General features: G+C 40.3%; 3 protein-coding genes across 3 annotated transcripts; 2 read left to right on the top strand and 1 right to left on the bottom strand.

The window, feature by feature from the left end:
• The first annotated feature begins 616 nt into the window (after positions 1-616).
• On the top strand, positions 617-9,732 carry golm1 (golgi membrane protein 1). The gene is made up of 11 exons (XM_083979514.1): positions 617-793; positions 2,663-2,804; positions 3,989-4,168; positions 4,411-4,465; positions 4,561-4,663; positions 4,855-4,981; positions 5,324-5,480; positions 5,701-5,907; positions 6,434-6,598; positions 6,713-6,805; positions 7,117-9,732. Exons 2-10 carry the CDS (start codon positions 2,676-2,678, stop codon positions 6,802-6,804), a joined length of 1,215 nt encoding a protein of 404 aa, XP_083835640.1. The 5' UTR covers positions 617-793; positions 2,663-2,675; the 3' UTR covers position 6,805; positions 7,117-9,732.
• A 1,428-nt stretch (positions 9,733-11,160) lies between these two features.
• LOC310991009 (trypsin-1-like) lies at positions 11,161-12,549 on the top strand (the record flags this gene model as incomplete). Its single annotated transcript, XM_083978577.1, has 5 exons — positions 11,161-11,200; positions 11,377-11,539; positions 11,735-12,021; positions 12,150-12,289; positions 12,400-12,549. 5 exons carry the CDS (start codon positions 11,161-11,163, stop codon positions 12,547-12,549), a joined length of 780 nt encoding a protein of 259 aa, XP_083834703.1.
• A 1,502-nt stretch (positions 12,550-14,051) lies between these two features.
• Positions 14,052-22,125, bottom strand: naa35 (N-alpha-acetyltransferase 35, NatC auxiliary subunit). The gene is made up of 23 exons (XM_083978723.1): positions 21,865-22,125; positions 20,575-20,703; positions 20,334-20,367; positions 19,923-20,037; positions 19,759-19,833; positions 19,409-19,576; positions 19,184-19,250; positions 18,999-19,042; positions 18,845-18,895; positions 18,387-18,470; positions 18,128-18,242; positions 17,500-17,678; positions 17,299-17,358; positions 17,062-17,168; positions 16,871-16,937; positions 16,349-16,447; positions 16,024-16,202; positions 15,763-15,899; positions 15,553-15,620; positions 15,318-15,458; positions 15,079-15,201; positions 14,737-14,817; positions 14,052-14,522 (listed from the first exon to the last, which is right to left on the bottom strand). The coding sequence occupies exons 2-23, from the start codon at positions 20,693-20,695 to the stop codon at positions 14,463-14,465; spliced, it is 2,175 nt and encodes a 724-aa protein (XP_083834849.1). The 5' UTR covers positions 20,696-20,703; positions 21,865-22,125; the 3' UTR covers positions 14,052-14,462.
• Between the last annotated feature and the right edge of the window lie 10 nt (positions 22,126-22,135).

Below are 22,135 nucleotides of genomic sequence, written 5' to 3'. Positions count from 1 at the left end.
ACATAGGCCTATGTGATATTCTTTATTGATGTCGTTCGTTAATGTAGCCTATCTCAATTTAATTGAATGACAGAAATAGTTTTACTTAGTTCATTAATTTACTTAATTTAACACAAACTACATAATAAGGAAAATGCTCATTTGCATCCAGGTAGCCTATCATACCACAGTAGCCAGCAATATGCTATTTGCACCCGTGGTCTGGACCACAACCACGTTCATTTCCTGACCTTTAGTTTTAGTGATTAATTCAGTCAACTTAGTGAGTAAAACTTTTCGCTTTTCACACAGGAATTGAATGCCAGTCTTTTGGAAGAAAGTGCTACCCTTGGCCCTTAGCACCACAATACTTTCTTTGTCCTATCTGACCCATAGATCTGACCTGACCACATAAAACCTTTCTGCTACAGAGGCGATCAGTTCAGGAGCACTTTACCGACACAATTTGTTTTCTCACATATAAAATCAGAAAGCGGTTAGTAACGCTTGAAAGAAAATTCACACCCAAAAAAATGATGCAAAAAATAGCGATCGTTTCAACGCTTCGATTTTTGGTCGTTTGCGGCACCCGTACCGTAAACACAAGCGGAATGCGCAAGGGGAAAAAAAACACTCGCCACTTGGTATTCAACACAGAAACACAGTCTGCCGTTTGTATGGCAATAATGGATACGAGCTAACTGGCCATCGCTGATAACCCGGCTACGTTGTTAGATATATCGACCAGCCACTCTGTGTGCATCACATTGATATTTATTCATTCCCGTCGTTTCGTGTCTCTGTAATCCACCGGGTGAGTAAACTGTGGTTTGTAACGTTATTGAACGGCAGCTATGGACAGGCTACGTAAGTTAGCTAGCTCACAGACGCAGCCTTATGTGGCATCTCTGATTTGCTTTTAGCATTGACTCAGTTGGTCAAACTGCGCCTTTTAAATAATACGTATTTGTAGATTTTATCTTTATTTGTTTACATAAACTATACTGTCGCATGTATCTCTTGCAAAACCACAAGATAAGACCAGCTGTAGCGGACGACAGCCAGTAGTCAGTCTTGACCTGAGTTTAGCTGGTCCACCCTTTTGGCTAGCTGTTAAATGTTAGGTTGGAGACAAGAGGCTCAGTCTTGTTACATTGTCAAACACGTTTTAAGAAGCTGAAGCTTGTAATTTGGCAGCACAGGCCAGAGTTTCCTTTTTTTAATGCCCCGGTGCTTGTTTGTCAGCTTGGTCTTCCTGCGCCAGCTTTTGCTAAACCTCAAGGATTCATTCATGTAGGCATCATCTTTCAGTCCCAAGCGCACCTCTGTCTGCTCTCATTTTTTCTTCTTCTCCTTTCTCTCCTTTTTTAATGTGTATATGAATGCATGTGCTACGAGGGATAAACAATCTCGTTGTGTGGTCATATGCAATGACAATGAAGTGTTCTATTCTATTCCGAATTCCATTCCGTTCCATTGTCACGACTGACTGTATCCGTGGCGTTTGATTTACAGCCGCAGTTTTATGATTTACCACCGTGAAATCAGTTAGTGCTTTAACCTATGAGAAACCTGCAGTAAGTCATTCATGATGTGACACACAAGCGGGTGTTTCCCAACTGGTTTCTAGGTTGTCGTTTGTATGGAAGCGGTCACAGCATGGAGATAGACTGGGGTTGATTGGACGTATTAGTTACATGGACAGTATGCACTGCCACCACCAGATAATAATAGGATACTGTACTAGAGGTGTGTGTGTGTGTGTGTGTGTTAGTTATGCTTGAATAGCATAGAGTTTCAGCACTCATATGTCCGTGGGAATGTCCTGCTAAATGAGGACTTTCTCGCTGTCTTGCAGGCAGATAAAGAAATGTCAGCATTGACAGGAACAAACTGAGACCTACCTGCCTATCCTCCTCTACTGCTCCTCCTGTTTCTTCAATATGTTGTCATCCCCCAACACAAAAAGACTGACACAAATCACTCATAGAGCTGCCAAAATCATTGGCCTCCCCACCCCCATCCTCTCTGACCTCAACACCATAGCCATAACACGCAGAGCACTCACCATCACCCAGGACCCCGGTCACCCCCTAAACCCGTACTTTGCGCTGCTTCCATCTGGCCGCCGGTACAGGTCCCTGACCTGGAAGAGGGTCAAGTTCAGCCGAAGCTTCGTCCCCTCTGCTATAACAGAACTAAATAGATTGCGTCGCTAAATGTGTGTTCCTGTTTAATGTGTATGGGTGGGTGATGTAATGTATGTATTTATGTATCTTGAGGTTGTGTGTGGCGTACGGGGGTGAAAACAAGTTTCCTTGTAAAGGACAAATAAATCTGAATCTGTTGAGTGTGTCTGTCATGAAGGTTCCTTAAAAAAGTGGTCCTAATATTTGTGCACTTGAAAACAAAATTGCACATACAGTATGTATAGTTGATTGGCTATGGAGTTTTTGTACTCAGCATTTTTTTTGTCACTAAAGACAATGATGCAACTCTCAACTGATGCAAGCAGAAGTTGCTCAGAGCTACTTGCAAGTCTGACAGCAAGTTTTTCCACATCAACCTGTAAAACCATAAATACCTTAGCCATAGCTCGCAGACAGAAATGACTTGTTTCAACAGGTCATTATAGAGTTAAGGGAAAGTGAGCTGACCCCCCCTGTGGTTTCTATCTCTCCAGTCTGTAGACAGCTATGGGTGGGCTGGGGAACGGCCGCCGTGGAGGAAGATCACCCCCTCTAATGATTGGCGCTCTGATCGCCTGCATCCTTGTTCTGGGCTTTAACTACTGGGTGTGCAGCTCACGCAACCTGGAGCTTCAGGTAAGTTAAGCTATCTGTGTTTATGTGTTTGCATATCTTCAGCACAATGTACTCCCCTTTTTAAAAAACCAACAGCAATCTACTGGAAAAAGTCAAAGGTGGCGTGAGCAGTGCCGGACAGAGACTGTTGAAATTTTAACTTGAAAACAACACTGCTCCTTCACAATCTGCATGCCCCAAATTCATAGAAATGCATTATCACTGGTCTGACACAGTTGTGGTCTCCAGAGCTGAGAGGACGTGCAACCGGATACTTTAGTTGAAGCAAAAAAAGGCTTATGGTTAGCATCAGACAAACACCAGGCACATAAACAAAGTTAAGTTAAAGCTAGTGAGACCTAGTTAGCTTTTTTTTTTATAATACTACAGTGACAGAAGAGAGGATTGTAGGCGTGAAACTGCTAACAGTGCAGGTAACGTTGCATTTAGGTGTTTAGGTCTTCTTAGTTATAAGCTATAAGCAATAAGTTACAAGTTGTACGGATAAATGCCATGATGATACAGGGCAGATGAGACAGCGTACTGTGGCCTGGCTTCAGTTTGCTCTCTCAATGTTACCCACCTACCAAGCAGATTAACTCCTTTACAGAGCCAGGACTGTGCAGGTACACAAGATGTCATGCTAACTGAATGGACAGCTAGCAGATCATGAGGACTAATTATGTCCTGAATTTATTAAAAAATGATCGTAGAGTACAATTGCCCACTTCTGCATTTTAGTAATTTAAAGGATACCATGTCACTAAATCACACTTACCTGGTCATTTGAATGTAGCTTAAGGCCACATGACTCTGCAGTTCTTTATTCTTCTTTCTCATCAGTTATGTTCCTCATTTGATCTCCCTTCTTTCTTCAGGCTTTCACGGTTTTGTTATGAGAGAGTCTTTTTGTATGCTATGCAAGTTTCTTATTAACTGTCACAATAGCGATCACCATTAATTTGGAAGACATCTGTAAGCAACTTACTGAGGAACTTTTTATTTGGTTGTTGGAACAGGAATAGTGAAAATGCTTGAGTAAAGATGTCCCGATCTTCTTTTGCTGTATGGATCTAAATAGCGTAAAAAAGACCCCCACCCCCAAAAAAAACAAAAAAACAAACAAAACAAAAACAAAAAAAACAACCTACAATAACGCTTTATATTGTGTTCCTATCAATTTTGTCTTTCTGTGTGTGATACAGACTAAGCTCTATGAGTTGGAAGGCCAAGTTCGACGGGGGGCAGCAGAGCGAGGAGTAGCAGAGCTCAAGAAGAATGAGTTCCAAGAGGAGATCCAGAGGCAGAAGGAGCAAATCAGCCACATAGAAAGCCTCTACAAGAGACAGCTGGAAGGAGCCCAGAACACTTGCAGCATGGAGAAGGTGCAAACAAACTTCGGGAGGTTAAATGGGAACAAAATGCAACCGGAACAAATTGCACATAAAACTGTTGTCTATAAACAGCAGCCAGCCAAAGAGTAGTTCATTTGGGACCAATTCAAACATTTCTTTCCTTTATTGCTGCTCACTGTTTTGGTTCTCACTAAACTCATAAATTGAGAGGAGAAATATTGACTGTGAATATTGATTGTTGTCACTTTTTTTTTTTTTTTTTTTACTTTTAGGGTACACTCCAGCAGAACATTTCCTCCTCTACCAAAACCATACTGGAACTCAAGGGTAACTGTTAATAATTAACTTCTTCATTCCGAAAATGGCAGATTTCAGTCTTGTGAATTGTTATTAAGCTTTTATATTGTTTTATATCTTGTTAGGTCAGTTAAATCAGCTGAATGATGACCTGGGGAACCTGCAGAAGGAGCTACAGGGTTGCCAAAGCAACATCAACACACTTGACAGCAAACTCACTTATGACATGTAAGAAAAAGATTCTTTGCTGTGGTAAAATGCATGTTGATGGAAGAGAGTTAAAGATGAATTGTTTTTATCTTGTTTTATGGTCCATTCATTATTAACTCAGATACATCACATTAACACAAAGCGCTGTTTAATATCAGCTCAGTCCAGTGAATAGAGTTTTGTTTGTGTGTGTTTGTACACATGTGCAGGACCCATTGTCAATCCCAGGTCCTGTCCCAGAAGGAGTTGTGTGATGAGAGAGTGGCAGCTGCAAAACTTGAAGTTCAGAAAAAAATGGATAAACGTATCATCCCTGCTGTAGGTGTCACAACACAGGTAGGTTGTTTGATAACATATACCAGCCTCTCCCCAAGAATGGAATTGGGGCAGATAGCTGTGAAGTATCAGCTATACAAGGCCTGATCCATTTCTCACGCTTTGTTTATTGCAGTTTGAGCAAACCAGTTGTTATTAATACTTCACTTAGGGGAGAAACCATAGAAGAGTTTCTCAACACAAACATGTGCTGCTCACCCAGCTTGGTGATGTTTTAATCCACCCACCTGACACCTTTTTCTTAGTTAGTTCACAGTCATTCTCTTTTTGCAATTATTGTTAAATCCAGCTGTTTGCTTTTGGTAGTGTAAAAGATATATCATGATGTTTACCCCTCAACAGGAAAATGCAGTGGATGGAGCCGTCAAAGAGGACAGACTCGCCATGACTGAGGCAGATGGGGTTAAGATGGAAACAGTTGTTAACCAAACTCCAAGTTTGTCTCAACCCAAAGAAGATGAACCTGAACTACTGACCAATGAGATCATTTTAGACAAAGGTAAAAAAAAAAAAAAACATGGAGAGATTGGGAGGTGGTGGCTCTGTGTAGTGAACTGAAATTTAACTTAAAAACTTTAAAATAAGTGTTGTTTTTGTTTTTTTACTTAACATTTGATGCATTTTGTATATATTTATATATCTACATATTTCCAAGTTCACTTGCAAATACAAATGTAATCCCTCACATTGCACTTGCTTCCTGCTTTCTTATATCCCAGATATCGATGCTCCTGTGGGCTTACAGGCAGTGAAAGAGTCTGTTGCCCCTGATGCTGAAGTCAAGCAGGACATTTTGCTACCACCAGAGGGAGCTGTCAAAACACAGGAGGATGAAGCAGAGAGCAGCAAACTCTTGAAGAATAATCTGACTGAGCAGAAAGAGATGAAAGTCATGGATGATCATGAAGAGGGAGCTCAGACAGAAGGTAAAGGACTTGGAGGATCGTACCATACGACAGGCTCAGTGCTTATCAGTTGACTTTTTTTTTCTTTTTCAAATGACTTGTTGTACATGTGGCATACATTACGCTGTTTAAAGACACAGTTTTCACAATACATCTAAACAAAGTGCTGAATTTGACTTTGCTCATAGCACTGTAGCTTATTTCCAAAACACATTGACGTATCAGAAGTTAGTGCCATTCTGGGTCCGACTGAACATGTGACATGACAAAAAAAAGAGAAGAATTATCCTTCATCTTAGATTCTTGACCTTTTCAAAGTGTAAATGCTTTTGCCATCCTCAAATTCTTCTTTTTGCAACAAGTAGACGGCATGTATATCCTATGGATGCATAAGTGTCTGTTCCCTGCTTGAAGTGTGTAACGTATCTGAGACAGAATGGCAGTTCATGGTCCCCTCCACCTCATTAAGTAGCAGCAGTTAAACACAGTCATAGAGAAGAGGAAATTGTTCATAAAGTTAAAACTCCAATTTGTTCCCGTCTTTTAGAGGCTGACCCTGGGATGGAAGGCATGTTGATTGGCCAGGGGAAGGTCGACGAGACTGCGGTTGGTCAGAAACTGGATGAGCCAGACGAGTATGATGGAGACGAGCAGATAGTGGGTGGAGTCGATTTGGAGAAAGATCACCAAAATAACAAGCCTGAAAACACAGGTGTGTGTTTGATAAAGTCCATAGTGCACAATCTTTATAAAGTGCAGATTGACTAAGGGATAACTTGATATAAAGAAATAAAAGTGTGAATGTGTTAATTGTCCTGTTTGATAGATATGGCGGAGGAGCTGGCGGACTATAACGGGGATGATGAGAATGAAGGAGAGTTTGAAGCAGACAAACAAGCTGAACTTGCTCAAAACTAAGGTATACACAGAACAATGCATTGTCTCCCGCACTTTCTTTCACTTGTTTTATGCTCAAAGGGTTTTTATGGTAATGAAACTGACTTTGCATGTAGTCCTATCATATTTTACTTTTCGATACCTGTGAGTTTCTATAAATCACTTCTGAGTATCTTTGCTGCATTGAAAGTTGTACGTGTCATATTTTTTTATGACATGTTTGATTAAAAAAAACAACAAAAAAACAACATAAAGAGCATTGTCTAATGCAGTTTTTATTGTTGAACAAATTTTATCTTTTTGTGTTATTCATACAGTTTATTTCTCATACAGGGATGCAGCTGGAGAAGGATCCTGGACAGGACATCCGGAAGCAAGACCTGTTTTACACCTAAGCACAATTGCACCGTACAGGTTAACGCATCCCTTCAAACATAGGTGAACACAAAACAGACCCGGAGGGGAAGAATTACTACACGAAACACTTTTCATGAGGATTTACTCCCTGGTCTTTTCATTTGTCATATTAATTCCATCTCAGTCACTTGATTTTATTACATTTTGTTAAATATTTCTTCCCTCGGAATCATCTTCTCTTATTGTAGTACATATCCAAATCACAATTGAGTGCAATATGCAAATGTCAGCCCACACACCTTTTTCCATTAGCATTCATTTCACTGTACAAAAAATCCTTTTTACAAAGTGGTCTGTGCTGACATTCATTGCTGTCTATCTTGATGACATGAAAATACTTTGTACCAAGTATTTTCATGTCAGGTGCTTTGTAGCACATCCTCAAGATTTGACAGCATTTCGCTTGAAAAATTCAACATACCTGGTAATCAGTGATAATAGGCGTATATTTGCCTGTCATGTCCACTCTGTAGTGACTGTACCTGGATGATAGTGTGCAGACCCCAGTAGGGTTACAAGGTGTCGAATACTGAAGCACGTGTAAATGATCTGAGTGATCCCAGTGACCCACTGACTCCTTCAACAGAGGGCAGGTCTCCTCACTCCGAGGTTCAACAGCATCTTAATGCCTTAAGATACTTTGGTACAGTTTCCAATCGCAAGGATGCTAAATTAGGGAACATTTCATGCAACAAAATGTCCACAATAGCAGATGTTCTTCTTGAACTGTTGTTATTTTGATGTTACCCCATTCAAATGGAAAAAGAAACACAGCAGCTCTTTTGATTCCTCTGCAGCCAAAGATGCTAGTGTGCCACGTAACATCTTATGGAATATAAACTGCTGTAACTTTTTTCAGGTTTTATGATTGCTGTAAATTGACATGTATGATTAATCTCTTCTAAGGCATCACTTTAATTTGGTAGCATTATTCTCAGCTGTACTTCAAATCAAATGTCCTAAGGTTAAATATGTGCTGTTTTCCACATGTAAGATCAGTGACACAGGACAACAGGATTATGTTATAATGAAAGGAATACTCTGGAACATCTGGATATTTGTAAATGAACAAGTTTATTTTTATTATGATGCATGCCTTATTGATTCCGTGTGCACCAGTTTCCTCTACAGCCGTGTACTTCTGACTGTGGACCGGCTCAGATATTTGTGACGTTACTTTGTGGATACTGTCTCTAATCTGCTGAATCGGGTGAACTTTGTACACTTTGTTGAGAATGTGGAAAGAGTTTTCTATGAATTGCTGTAATATTATTATGAAGGACATTTCCTGGAAGTAGGACCACTGTGTTGTCCGTTAAGGCTCCTGGAATCCAGTAGATGTGAATTGGTCAGTAGGTCTATTAAAATGTATTTATCTGTCCATCTTGGAACTGAACTAGACTGGAAATTGTGTGGACGAGCACAAACCTGAACTAATTATAGGCATCGGGAGTAACAAAAAAGTTACATTTGTGGCGGGTTATTTTGTTGCCTTGTGTTTTATACAGATGTCCGATGACTTGTTGTATTTTTCAGCTATTCAGCTTCATGTAGAAGTGTTGAATGTGACTACAGACCCACAGTTACTCATTACACTGTGGTTGTATTTGCCATAATTTCCATAATGCTTTGACTTATCCAACAGAGAATAACTCACTAAAGCGGTATCTTCATAGAGTGCTGGTATTTGCCTAACTGAAATCTTTAAACACGTGCATGGTTGGTGGAATACAATGGTGTGCAACACAGTTCAGCTATTTTGCACATGGATGTTGCAAGGTCAAGTGTGCAGGAGAGAATTGAATTTTGCGACAAGGATAAAGTCCAAGACAATGGTTTGGTCCTTCCTGATGTAAACCATAAAAAACTTGCATTATCAATTTAAAATTTTGTTAACTTATTTTTAATTTATGTTATTGTTATTGGTTTTTTAATCTGGGCCTTGTTATCATGTCATAACCATGTAAATACAGAAAAGCGAAGCTGATTTAACATTAATGGTGCAACTAAGATCAGTGATAACTATTTGACCATTACAAAATGGGAAACCCCTTTGCCAGTAGGTAAGACCATCTCCCACTGCAACATCTGCCCAGACTGCTAGAAGGCAGTCAGACCTGTTCACCGTCAGCACCTGTAAAGACCATAATCCCTTTTGTTTGCCTTTTATCTCCATTTTGGATGATGTTGCAGGGGAGGCTCCTGGGATATTTTTTATGATGTCATGTTGTTTCCACAGTTGCTGTTCTTCATTGTCTGGCCAATGTGGCAAAGCTTAGACAACTATTGCTTTGTTTTGTCTGAAACATTTCCCAGCCCAACTGTAAATGCTGAACTACAAGTCGATCTACCTGGAGAGAAAATGTATGATTTTTTATTATTATTTAATAAATTTGATCAATGGGTTTGGTTGATTTGTTGATTTTTTTTGTTTTTTTTGTTATTTCATTCTGTACTGCAGAGAAAATTTGTGAAATCTCTAAATAACCATAGCATTTATTGAATAGAGAATAAAATAGTTTTTACTACCACCTTCAAGACTTTTTTTTAACTTGTTTGTGATGAGAACATTTTAATCTTTATCTTCTGAGGAGGAACTGCAAGATTATTGCAATTGAAGAACAAGAGAACACATTTAACACATTAGACTATTAAGCTCTACTTCAACAGCAAAAAAAAAAGACAATGTACAGTGAAATGACAAGGGATATCTAAGTTTTTAATTTGCATAGATAACAAATACTTTCCACTCTTTCCGCTTGTGACAGTTGAAGATGACACTCAGTTGTTTTACATTTGTGACAGATTTCTGAAGAGAGCAAAGAAAATTAAAAACTGAGTTACAATTCACTACTCAAACACATTCAAGGCATTCGACAACATGTTTTACAGCTATTAATTACACTTTGCATAGATAGATAGATAGATAGATAGATAAGCTTTATTTCGGTGTCACTCCACAACACACAATAGAAATCCAGAGACAATATAAAAATACAGTATTGATTACAAAATGACCCGTTCCCCCTTGACAAAATTAAAAGTGTTGGGGACCACTCAAAAAGAGAGTTGTGAGACACCAACTACTAAAAACATGAATAGAAACGCACATTATGGTATATATGGCATATGTATACACAAATATGACTTGAGACAATACTGAAAGTGTGAAATATAGAAGTGTGATATCTCCACATCTGATGAATTGGTAGGAAAGGGGCTAATTTTCGTAATGTAACGCTCCTAACACAATACAAAAGAAAAAGTGCAAGATATATTTTTTTTTACAGCTTTACCTATTGTGAAAAGTTTGCAGAGACCTTTAACAAAATGTTGTTGAACATACATTTTTTATGTCAAAGCATTCAATAGCATAAGATTATAAATCGATATTTACCAACATGTTTTATTGATGATTTACTTACATTTGAAATGAACATTAATCATGTTTGTCGATGTCCTACAACTGAAATAATGTGGTACTGAGGCTTCAGCTACACTCTATAAATGAGAGTTAAACAAAGTGTTGAGTTTGAAGGAGGTGAGCGAATGCGTAGTAAACAGAGGTTTAAATAGGGTCCAAGTGTAAAAACTTAACAGATACCATTTTAAATGACAGCATATCCACAAAAACTTGTTTCGACAGACAGTGCAACAAAGGTGCACTGACCAGCCCCTCCTACTTTAAGGCTCATATCTGATGTTCATGTGCATAATTATCTTTTTTTCTATACACTCTACTCTTTGTCCCACCCCAACACTTCATTCTGTTGCCTTACTAGGAATATGAAGTGAGGTAAGGACAGAGCTGGGCGGGGCGTACTCATGGTCATCTAACACAACTTTCTAACACATAATTGTTGCCAACCAAAGTGGAGAAAAGATTAATCTGATACTCACTATATAAGGCTGGAAAAATTGCCGAAGGGCCACATGATGTGGTCCACATCCCAAGCAAGCATGGTGAAAGTTGCCTTTGTCCTTGTGTTGGTTCTAGCAGGTGAGTTCTCTTTTCTCTCTTCTTGAAGTTATTTTCTTGTGCATATACCACACTTAACAAGCAAAATGTGGAGTAGTATAATAGGGTTAAGTACAACAACTTTTAATATTTTGGACCCATCCAGGCTGAGGTGTGCCGCTGTTTCACATGATGTCTGTTCTGCTTCTATACATCAGATGCTGCATTCGGGACCATTGAGAAGAGGATTGTTGGGAGTAAGGCCTGTGACAAGGACAGACAGTACCATGTGCAGATAGAGTCTGTACAGGGGGGGAAGTTCTGCGGAGGCTCTCTGCTGAACACCCGCTGGGTCATCACTGCTTCCCACTGTGCAGACCAGTAAGACACTGTCATTTTGCCATGTGACACAGCTTTCATGTGTTTACAGAAAGTCAACGCAAAGACTTTCTTAACTGCTGCCATAGTAAAGTTTCAAATCTCAGAACCACTGTATGGAGAGGAATGCATACTATTTGCATGATTTTTTGACTTCAATCTCATGACAAAAAGTTTTCCCCTCCTTTGTTTCTGCAGGCTTGTGAAACTGAAGCTTGGCGTGAATAATGACGTGTCAGCTTTGAAAAAAGCATGGTCTTGGATAAAAGGATCGTCCAAAAAGTATGAGCAAACCATTTCAACTGACCGTCAGTTTACCTACAAAGAGGAGGAGAACAAACATGACATCATGCTTATAAAGCTGATTACGGACATGCCTGCTAGCCTTCCCACCATCCAACTTCCTCCTGTTGATTGTACACCACCGGAGAAGGGACAGCAGGTTGAGATTGGAGGCTGGGGTGCCAAGAAAGCTGATGTGGAAAGTGAGCAAAATCTGGCAACTTGATTCAGTTCTATAATAGCTGATGTGTGTATGTGTATGTGTGTATACAGTATATTCAATATAGATATTCAATGAAACTGACATTTCTGTTTTGATTTAAATCATCAGACCCCAAAAAACCAAAGCATTTGAGATGTGCCAGCACAGACATCAGCGAATGTGGTGAAAATGACAAACCTGGGTCTAACTACTTCAGTGATGAATCTACCACCATGTGTGCCTTCAAATCTGGCGTGGAGGCCTGTTTTGTAAGCAACACATTTTTTTAAATGTATTTCTGAAATTTTCTGGCTGACCTTTTCTTATAATGACTAGTGAATGACTACAACTCATCTCTCTCTCTCTCTCTCTCTTGCAGGGTGATGCAGGTTCAGCTGTGGAGTATAATAATGTCTTACATGGGATTATTGTTAGCAACCCTGTGGATAAGTGTGCAAACCCTATTGTGATGCTCAATATCTGTCACTACAGGAAGTGGATTGATGAAACCATGCGGAACAATCCATGAATAAACCTCATACATTAACACCCTTTAGAAACTGATTTCACCTGTCAAATTTGGTGCAATTTGGTATTTTATCTTGTGTATGGAGGCAAAGACATATATTCGAAGTGCTGTACTTGTTCCCTCTGTTAAATCAAATTTGCATAAATTACAACTGGTCTCCCAGAGTCTGTGTGTTGGCTGTTGAAAGTTTATTTGAATGTCAAATGTGTGGTATGCATGCACTGCGTTCAACTTCATACATCACTGTCTCTTTATAAGGTGCCTTGGTCTAACGATATGTAACAATATGGCGTTCACAACATACAATACCAATTCAGAATCATAAAGCAAATGAAAACAGACAGAGAAAGACATATCTAGCTGACAAAGTCCAATGGAATTGCTCTAAATCCTGCACATCATTTTTAAAAGACCTAATCCAGATCAGCTCATCTCTCTGCAGACCTTCCTAATATAAAAGTGTAAACCTCAGGGACAGCCGGTGAAAGGGTGCCATTAGAGTACAAACAATGATTACAGGTTTTAAGTGCGATACAGCCCCAGACAGACCAAGGATGGACTTATAAATAGATGCCATTAAGTGAGTCTGTGAATTAAGGGTCAAAGAAGGCCACTCAACTCTGACATACTGGGTGAGTGGGATCTTTACAGCCTGTGCCAGTTGTACACCGAGTTGAGCAAATGCAAGCACTGCACAGAGGTGTGCACATAAACCAGGTCACCGAAGGAAGGAACTCAACCTCAACATTTATTTTACTAGTTTAAGAAGAAAAACTCTCAACTCTTAACCAAAATACCTAAATATCTGTATTGAGACTAATTTCATCTGACTGCTTTGCATTATATAGTCAAGGAGAGAATCACTGCATTAATTAGGCACACACAAGGATCACTAACATTAGTTGTGAAGTAACCACCAGTCTCAAGAGTACCTATTTATGGTGGCTATAATTAAAATTAATCGATTAAAGATAATTGTTCTGCGCAGACCTATCTGAAAATAAGTGTAAGATTCAATGGGTTAAAGAGGTCTTTAAAATCAAAACCCAAAGTAGATCACCTGTCAAGATGATATCGCTGTACGGCAGCTGTCACATGATCTAGCCATATCTTCATTTCAGTGTCAGCTGGGCCAGAGCTGCGGGGCGTACTACTGTAGGGCGACTCCTATAGGTAAAATGTATCATGTTGTCGAAGTCATAAAACACAATACAGCTTTTCAGGGCAGAGAGCCACAGAGAACCAGCTCAGTGCATATGTATGTCTAACTCAAGTGTGTCATGTCTGCTTTCAGTTGTATATTCTTTCTGTTTCTGTATGTACAGTCAAGTGAAAACAAATCTCCCTTCTGGGACAAATAAAGTCCAAGTCTATAATCGATGATCCTTTCCACATTGTTCCACATTGTAAACTAGTGCTGTCCAAGGGTACAGGATTAAAAAATAATAATAATTCAGATACACACATGAATACATAGAAAGGTTTCAAATGGTTTAATGATATGCACACACTTTCATTACAGCAATCTTTTCAAGCCTTAACAAGACAGTTCTGGAGGTGGCTTATAAAAAATGTCATTGGCTAGTTTCTTTTTTTGCACAAAAAGCACCTCAACTTGTGTCTGACCTGCACACACACAGACATGCACACACACACACACACACACACACACACACAAGATTTTCACAGATGCAGATGTGGATATTGTCGCTCATTTAGGTCCAGTTGTGACTCATTCAGGTGAAAAAAAGAGTGGGTTGAAACAAACACTCCTTTACACAGCTTTACAGTTAGGTGTATAAACACACTCACTCACACACACAATTGTTCTGACATGGATTGGATCGGGGCCATTGCACACTTGTTCATGTACGGCTGATGCACAGAGACTCATCCTGAGATACAGAGCACAGTCAGATAATCTTGACCACAGGGAAATACTTGTGAGCGGAGAAGTCAAACTCTGGTAGCACCTAGAGGACGCAGACATAGTATGTAATGAACTGTTACAAACACTACATAAAGGTCAGTCAATCACAGCGCCTGGTTATACACACATTACATCACTTTAAATAAACCAATCATTTCACAATTGTGTCTTTTCCCTTTGTGTGGCTGCTAAACACAACTTTTGTATGTTAACCACAGAAGTAAATCATTTAAATTTGAGAATGTGTATATTGTTACCTTGGTCTCCTTCTTGTGTCCTCCAGCCAGGAGCTTCATAACCACAATGTTGGGTTTGGCTACCTTCAGTATACGGTTCACCTGTTGGCAGTTTTTGATATCTGGTTACTGACAATGGAAAAGGTAAAAAAAACTAACATGCAAAGAAACTATATCTTAGGTTGGTGCCATGCAGCAGAAGAATATTGTGACCCCATAAAAGGAAAGTCATAGACCTTATACTTTGTTTGTTTGGTAATTATTCAAGAAGTACCACAGGTCTTGGGGAGAAAAACTCTATTCAGAAATAGATTTTGATGACAACTAAATTGCATTTATTTAACAGAAGTTTAATGTCCTGACCTCTGGATCTGGGCTGGGCACATTTTCTAGGATGAGCTTGGCCTGCTGGAAGTGTTTGCTGGCTGCCAGGTAGAGGTCAGCAGAGCCTGGGGGAGGATTGTACTTCTTCAGATCAGACATCTCCTGCAGGAGGAAAGAGCAAAGTCAGGGGGAGCATAGAAAAGCAACGACAACAAGAACGAAAGGGATAAAAAAAAAGAAGGATAAGGGAGGATATGAATTACTCCCCCAAACAGTACCTTGAACTGGATGTAGTGCACAGGTGGAGGGGTGACCACACTGTTGAAGGGGGCAAAGCGATGCTCATAGCGAACCTGCTCGCTGTCCAGCTCAAACTGAGGCTTACGCACCTTTCCATCCATATCCAGAGCTACCATGGTCTGAAGAGAGAGAGAGAGAGAGAGACAGAAAGGGGTAAATTATACATCAGTGTGCAAGAAATGGGTGGGGAATGGTTGTGAATTTATGCCTTACCTTGTACATGCCAGCACACATGTTCTGGTAGGCTTGACTCATGGTAATCTCCTTACTGAGGGGACGAACTGAAAAGTAATTCCAGATATAATACCGTTATCTTAAAGATTCCGCACTGACATAAAATGAGAGTATTTCTTTACACATTTGAGCTGTGTATCACACACACAAAGAATCAACTGCAGATAAGGATGATGCAACAAAGCGTACCTTTTTTCTTCTTCTTGGTCTTTTTGCTGCTGCGTCCTTTCAGCTGCTCCTCCAGAATCCGCTCCTCTGCCATCTGAGAGGAGTCTGCTCTGCTCAGAGTGGACATCAGCCACGCGTAAAGGAACTCTGATAGGTACCTGCAGATAGAAAACAGGCAGATATTCACTCACAGATAAACCACAGGTCTGTCAGTATCTGCGCACGATACCGACATAATGTGCCTCGACCGAAGCAGCAGCAAACATGCAGGTGTGTGCTTACCAGTAGATGTAGTAGTACTCGTGCATGCTGTACAGCTCCAGTTCAAAGCCACTCAGCAGGTACTGGATCATGATCCTCAGGTTGTGGTAGAGGATCCAGGTGCCGAGACAGGCTAGGTGCTGTCGCTGGGGCTCAAGTTTCATTAGCAGGCTATGCAGCGCCGCATCGACTTTCTCTGCCTGCAGAGCACAAAAGAGGACTTCAGTATTTAATATTCTAATACCCTAATACCGGTAATTATCAATTTGTGTGGTAGTGGTATTGTATTTAAACGCTGGAAGGAAAAGAAAGGAGATAAACCACAAAAGAAGCAGCCCCAGTTCACCTCATCCTGCAGCGTGGCAAACTCCTCAAGAATGTGTCCCAGCTTGTCTCTCTGCCGAGCTCGGTTGTGCCCGTGAATCTGGATCAGACTGCAGAATGGCTAAAGGGAAAGAGAAAATATGTGTGAGGAGATTATATGTGTGTGAGAGTGAGAGTATATGTGTGTGTATGGAGAATATATGTGTGTGAGAATGCCAGAATGAATTATGTCTTGTACGGCCCCTCATAGGAAAATGTTAAAAAAAAAACACACGCACGCACGCAGTTACATTCAACATCCAAAGTACCAAAAAATCCTATTAAAGTAAACTCTAAACTTCTTGTCCTTTCATTTCAGTTGATATCACGTCTCTCATCGAGCTCTTTTTATTAAAGCGATATTAGATCCCCCCTCCACACCATCTGTTTTATTGGGGGGGAAATGCTCCATTAAGCTCACTGGGTAACTGAGGTATTAAAATATATCAAACTGCATCAGATGCACAGACTGGTTTGAGCAGTAACGGTGGCGGTGGTGACATACCCTGGAGCAGTGTGTAACAAAAGAATCAATATAGTCCTTGGCCTGGTGGTTATTAAACAGACAACACCTGGAGAGAGACAGGTACAGACACGTATGCAAACACATCATCATCATCATCATCATCATCATCAAACTCAAGATAAAGAACAAAAACAAAACAATGACCCAAATTAACCTATGATGAAACCTACTTGTAGGAGAGGACAGGTGGGCTGACAAAGTATCTCAGAGCATCTTTAATCATGTCCTGCATCAGGTGTGTGCCAAACACCTTCTTATTATCTATCAGGAACGTTGTCTGGATTTAGAAAAAAAAAAAAAATCAGTTCAGTATTCATTTTTGCGACAACAACATGTAACAAATGCCAAGGGGTTTCTCTAAAGACACCAATAGTGATTTCTACTACACACAGACAGGAACGACTCACTTGAAGTAGAGATCTGGAGAGCACACAGGGAGACTGCTCACTGAATTCACAGAAGAAGTCCTGGTAAAGCCAGAGACACAATATTTAAGTCAACAACAGTTTCCATCTTTAATATTTACATGTTCTAGTGTAGGTCAGGAGATTTGGAGACTTTTTTTTTTGTATGTGCATGTCTGTTGTTTTTTAACCATCTGTACTTACCAGTATGCCATGTAGGTTGGTGGTGTTGATTACGTCACAGACAGTCTTGATACGTTCAATAAGTTTGCTGAAGTAGGCCACCATGTCCTCCCTCTTAATGATCTTAGCATAGCGAGGGAAGGTAGGTGGCAGAAGTCTCTGGTTGACCAGGGGCTCAAACCCCATCATGATAGGGTGGTCTGGGGACATGCAGAGAAAAAAAGCCCACAAAGGTTAACACAGGTCACATTATGTAGTTTGAATGTTCCCTATGAGTCTCCGATTGTAGAGCGACATAAAAATTAACTGAAGTTTTTACACAGACTTAGTTGTGCGTCTCTGTGTCACAATATTTCTTAAAGTAGAGGAGGTACACTGGAGTGGACACTGGATGTAACTGTCTGGGTGTTGCCACCACAACCTCTTCACTGGATGGCTGGAGAGCAAGAATGCGTATAATGGGTAAGCGATTTTGTGTGTGTGAGATACTGTTCCAGTTAAATATGTGTGTGTGTGCGCGTGCATGTGTGTGTAATACTTTAGAGTTGTTGGTTTGTAAACTCATGCCAGGACAAATTATGGACTTGATTGGATGGCTGAAAAGTGTGTATGTCTCAATGTGTATGTGCGTGTTAAGTGTGTGTGTTACCTCCTTTAGTGGTGTCATTCTGGGACTGGATGCCGTGCTGAATACTGGAATGAATGGCTGATAAGAGGTCAGCTGCCTGAGCCACAAGTTTCTGGGCCTCGCTGACTGAGCTGGTCTGCAACAAAACACACATGAAACCAAATGTAAATAAAATCACAGACTCGATATATATGTATAAATATACACACATGTGTAATTCACATGTTTTTAAAAAAGTGTCTGTCATTAACTTTGTCACAGGCTTGTTTTTGTGTATTACCTCCTTTTTGGTAAAAGCAATCAGTGCAGTAAGTAGAAGCCGTGTGAACTTGATTCTATTGAAAAGTGCCAAGTACTGCTGATGCTGAAAAAAAGCAAAACAAAACATAGAGCAAAATTAAACAGGCACATGTATACATACAAAGCTATTAATACAGACACAAGAATTTACAAAGGCTGTTTTTTCCCCCTAACCACCCAGAATACGTCTATTTTTGGCTCTGATATTTTTCTTCCTTTAATTATGTTACTATTATGGACCGGCTGGAAATTCCAGTCTCTAAAGGTCATCTCAGGCCCACAGTCAGATATACAGGAGATGGGAACAATTTTTAATAAGCAAAATATTGAGAGGGTACATGTTTCAGTGTATGACTTAAATGTTAGGATACTACTGTAAATACTGCTCCAAAAATGTACCTTCATCCGCAACAACAAACAAAAAACTACGCAACTTACCTCGAGCTCCACCTCTGGATCTCGCTGCTCACCCTGTCGACTACGCGTGCTCTGAGGGAGTGAAGGGTTTTAATTAGGAAACTGTGTAATATTCTGAATTATTAGCAGTTGCACTGGCAGTAAATCATTGAAACGGCAAATCATGAACACATACCTTAACTTTCCTCTGTAACTCATCCTCCACATCTTTTAGCATACCTGATGGGATAAACACATGACAGAGTTAACGTCAGGTACTGTATCTCTGGTCTGTTGAAAGAACTGGATGAATCTGGCACGGCTTCAGTTGTCCACAGCATGTGTGAAGCTGCAGCCCTTATCATAATACAGTACGTGTACCTGTCACCCGCAGGTCTGTGACATTATTGGCCATTTTGAAACCATACGTCATGGCCTGGAAGTCCTCCTACAGAAAGGCACGAGGTCAATCATCAATAGCCCGTTGCAGTTTTATCTCATTATAAATAAATGTTAAGCTCAAACATTGTCACACACATTTGTAAATATAAAGCCTTCTCACATATGCACATGCACTGACGAAGACGACTGCAGACATCTGCTTACCTCCTCAAAAACAGCAGCCTTGTTGACTTTCTCTCGGGCGATGTCACACACCTTCAGGATGCCTAAGGCGAAAGCTTTGAGCGCTGGTTCCTCAATCAGGTCGGGGTTATGAACATACAAACAGGTGAACACTGTCTGCGCCAGGGAGTGGCCCTCTAGCCATGTGATCTAGGTAAACACACATGGTAGACACAAAAACACGCTCCAGAGTGGATTTCACAAAGATGGATGTAGTGAAAAGGGTCTCAGTGATTCAATGCTTATACTGCCCTGCTGTTCCACTACATTACAATATGTTATAGCAAAAGGTCTGAAAAGAGGGTTTCATTGTTCAAGAGAATGAAACTCACCAAACAACAGAAACATGTGTCTATGATGCCAATGAGTTCAGGAAGACTAAGGTCTTTAACCTTGATAGCACCTTCCTGAAATGAAGATAAGAGCATTATACAACTGCAGGGTTGGATTTAGTGTTATGATTATAAAAACAAGTACAAATGGAGTGGTACTGCACCTTGATGGCTTGTTCAAAGTTGAGTACTTTCCTGTTGACCTGATTTCCAATCATTCCTGCATCCATCTTAGGATCCATCATCTCTATGGCTGACATGGCCTCGAACAGGCCAAACCTGCCAACAGAGAGCCACAGCAGAGAGTTCAGTGTACTGTACAGTGTATTATCAACAGTATATATTGTCATGTTCAAACAAGTTGATTTCAAAAAGTTTTTTTTCTGTTTTTCACTGAAATTACGTTGATCACTGGGTTTTCAGACAAGAAACATTTTCTCTACTGAAATCAACACTAATAGTACATTTTTAAGAGAGTAAACAAACTGACCCACTTAACCTAAGGGTAAGTGGTAGAAAATACATTTTCGTAATTTGAGCTAACTGGCCCTTTAAAAAGTGTTTTTCTTACTCACAGTTTGTCATGAAGCAACTCCCCAAGGTTCAGCTCTGCATAAATAAAACAGGATGAGGAGCATGTCAGTCACTTAAACAACTGCAGACATATCACACACACACACACACACACACACACACACACACACACACACACACACACACACACACACACACACACACACACACACACACACACACACACACACACACACACACACACACACACACACACACACACACACACACACACACTCTCACCTTTGCAAGCACCCTTGAATTCTTGCGTAATATCAACCCAGTTGGCATTGTTCTTCATTTTTTCTGGGATGCCCAGCCCCCAGCCAGCATCATCATCCTCAACCGCTGACTTCATCACCATGGTGACCACTGAGGACACACAGAAGCAGGACAAGGTGTTCAGAATATATCAAAGCGTTAGCTGATTTTCCACAACAGCATGCCTCATTATAACAGGAACTGTCTTTAAATAATTCCTCCCATGTCTATGAACCATGAACTGGAAAATACACACACAATCATTTACTACATCCCTTCACTGGACATAACCCCCGGCAACTTGGCACACACTTTAGTGACTCATCAAGCTTTACACATGTGGTGTAGTGGCTTAAACAGCTCACATGTTCAGGCTCCATCTCTGTAGTGCATGTGCACTAACCAGCCATCACTGCCTTGACACTTCAGTGTAGCCAAATGTAGAAATAAGGGCAGGCTCAAAATGTAACTTGTTGTTTCCCGGCAGCACTACAGCCTTAACTCCAACAGGCAGAAATGGTTATTAATACCTGACCCGCACTCCTGGAAAGCTGAACAGGCAATATATTATGACCAAGTATTACAGCAGAGGATTAACATCTTGCTCTGTCAAATGACTTCGCCTAAAAAGGTGTCAATTGCATGTGTGAGTGCTCTGGAAAGTCTCTGCCTCTTGAATCAAGAACATGTCAGTACTATGAAAAGCCCTTCCTCCTCTGTATGACTGGTTTACGCATCCTTACCTGATTTGTACCTGTTCATTCACATCATTTTGTTATAGAACATGTACATCATAAGAATAATGTACAGTTAATTGACATTTCACCAACTGAGCCACGAGACAACACATTAAAATCAATTCGACCTGATCTGCCGGTTAAACAACCACAGATTTAAGAAGATACTGATGTTTTTCCCTCAGACCTGGTATTCGGAAAGCATTTCAATGACAGAGAAGCATTTTAGTTACATGCACCTCACATACACAACGATACAAGGCCGTTTTCGCATTGTCCATTTACAACATTAATGTAATCAGTTAACTTTAATTTGTACTGTTTAGAAAAACATACATTAACGACGTAAGTTACAAAAACAGCTAGCTATCTTCTAACACCGTGTGCTAACAGGCTAATGTTGCCCACAGGGGATGTTTCCTGTGAATAAAGCTCGAAAATCGCGAGTTTAATACATTATTGGATTTTACCAGGCACACACAAAACGATTACTGTAATCGAAAAAGAAATATTTTCATTGTGAATTAGCACGTACCTTAGTATTTAGTGTTAACCATGTAGCTAATAAAGACCTGCTTCGGAGACTGTAAAGATTGACGCACACATTCGACGTCAGAATCCACTGTCAACACGGGAAATGTAGTCCCTCACTGTCATGAGATGACTCAAGCCTCCTAACAACAGCTTATAGCTTAAAATCGGGTGAGTGTAACCGTGAAACAACACTAAAGTAATCCTTTTGGTAAGGCTTGAGGTGCACTTGGCTCATTCGGGAGCTTTCTACCCGGGTGTTGACTTCGCTCAGA

Source organism: Trachurus trachurus (assembly GCF_905171665.1).
Source record: "Trachurus trachurus genome assembly, chromosome: 9".
NCBI lineage: Eukaryota > Metazoa > Chordata > Actinopteri > Carangiformes > Carangidae > Trachurus > Trachurus trachurus.
Note: the sequence above shows the minus strand (reverse complement) of the source record. Positions and strands in the feature narration are given on the sequence as shown.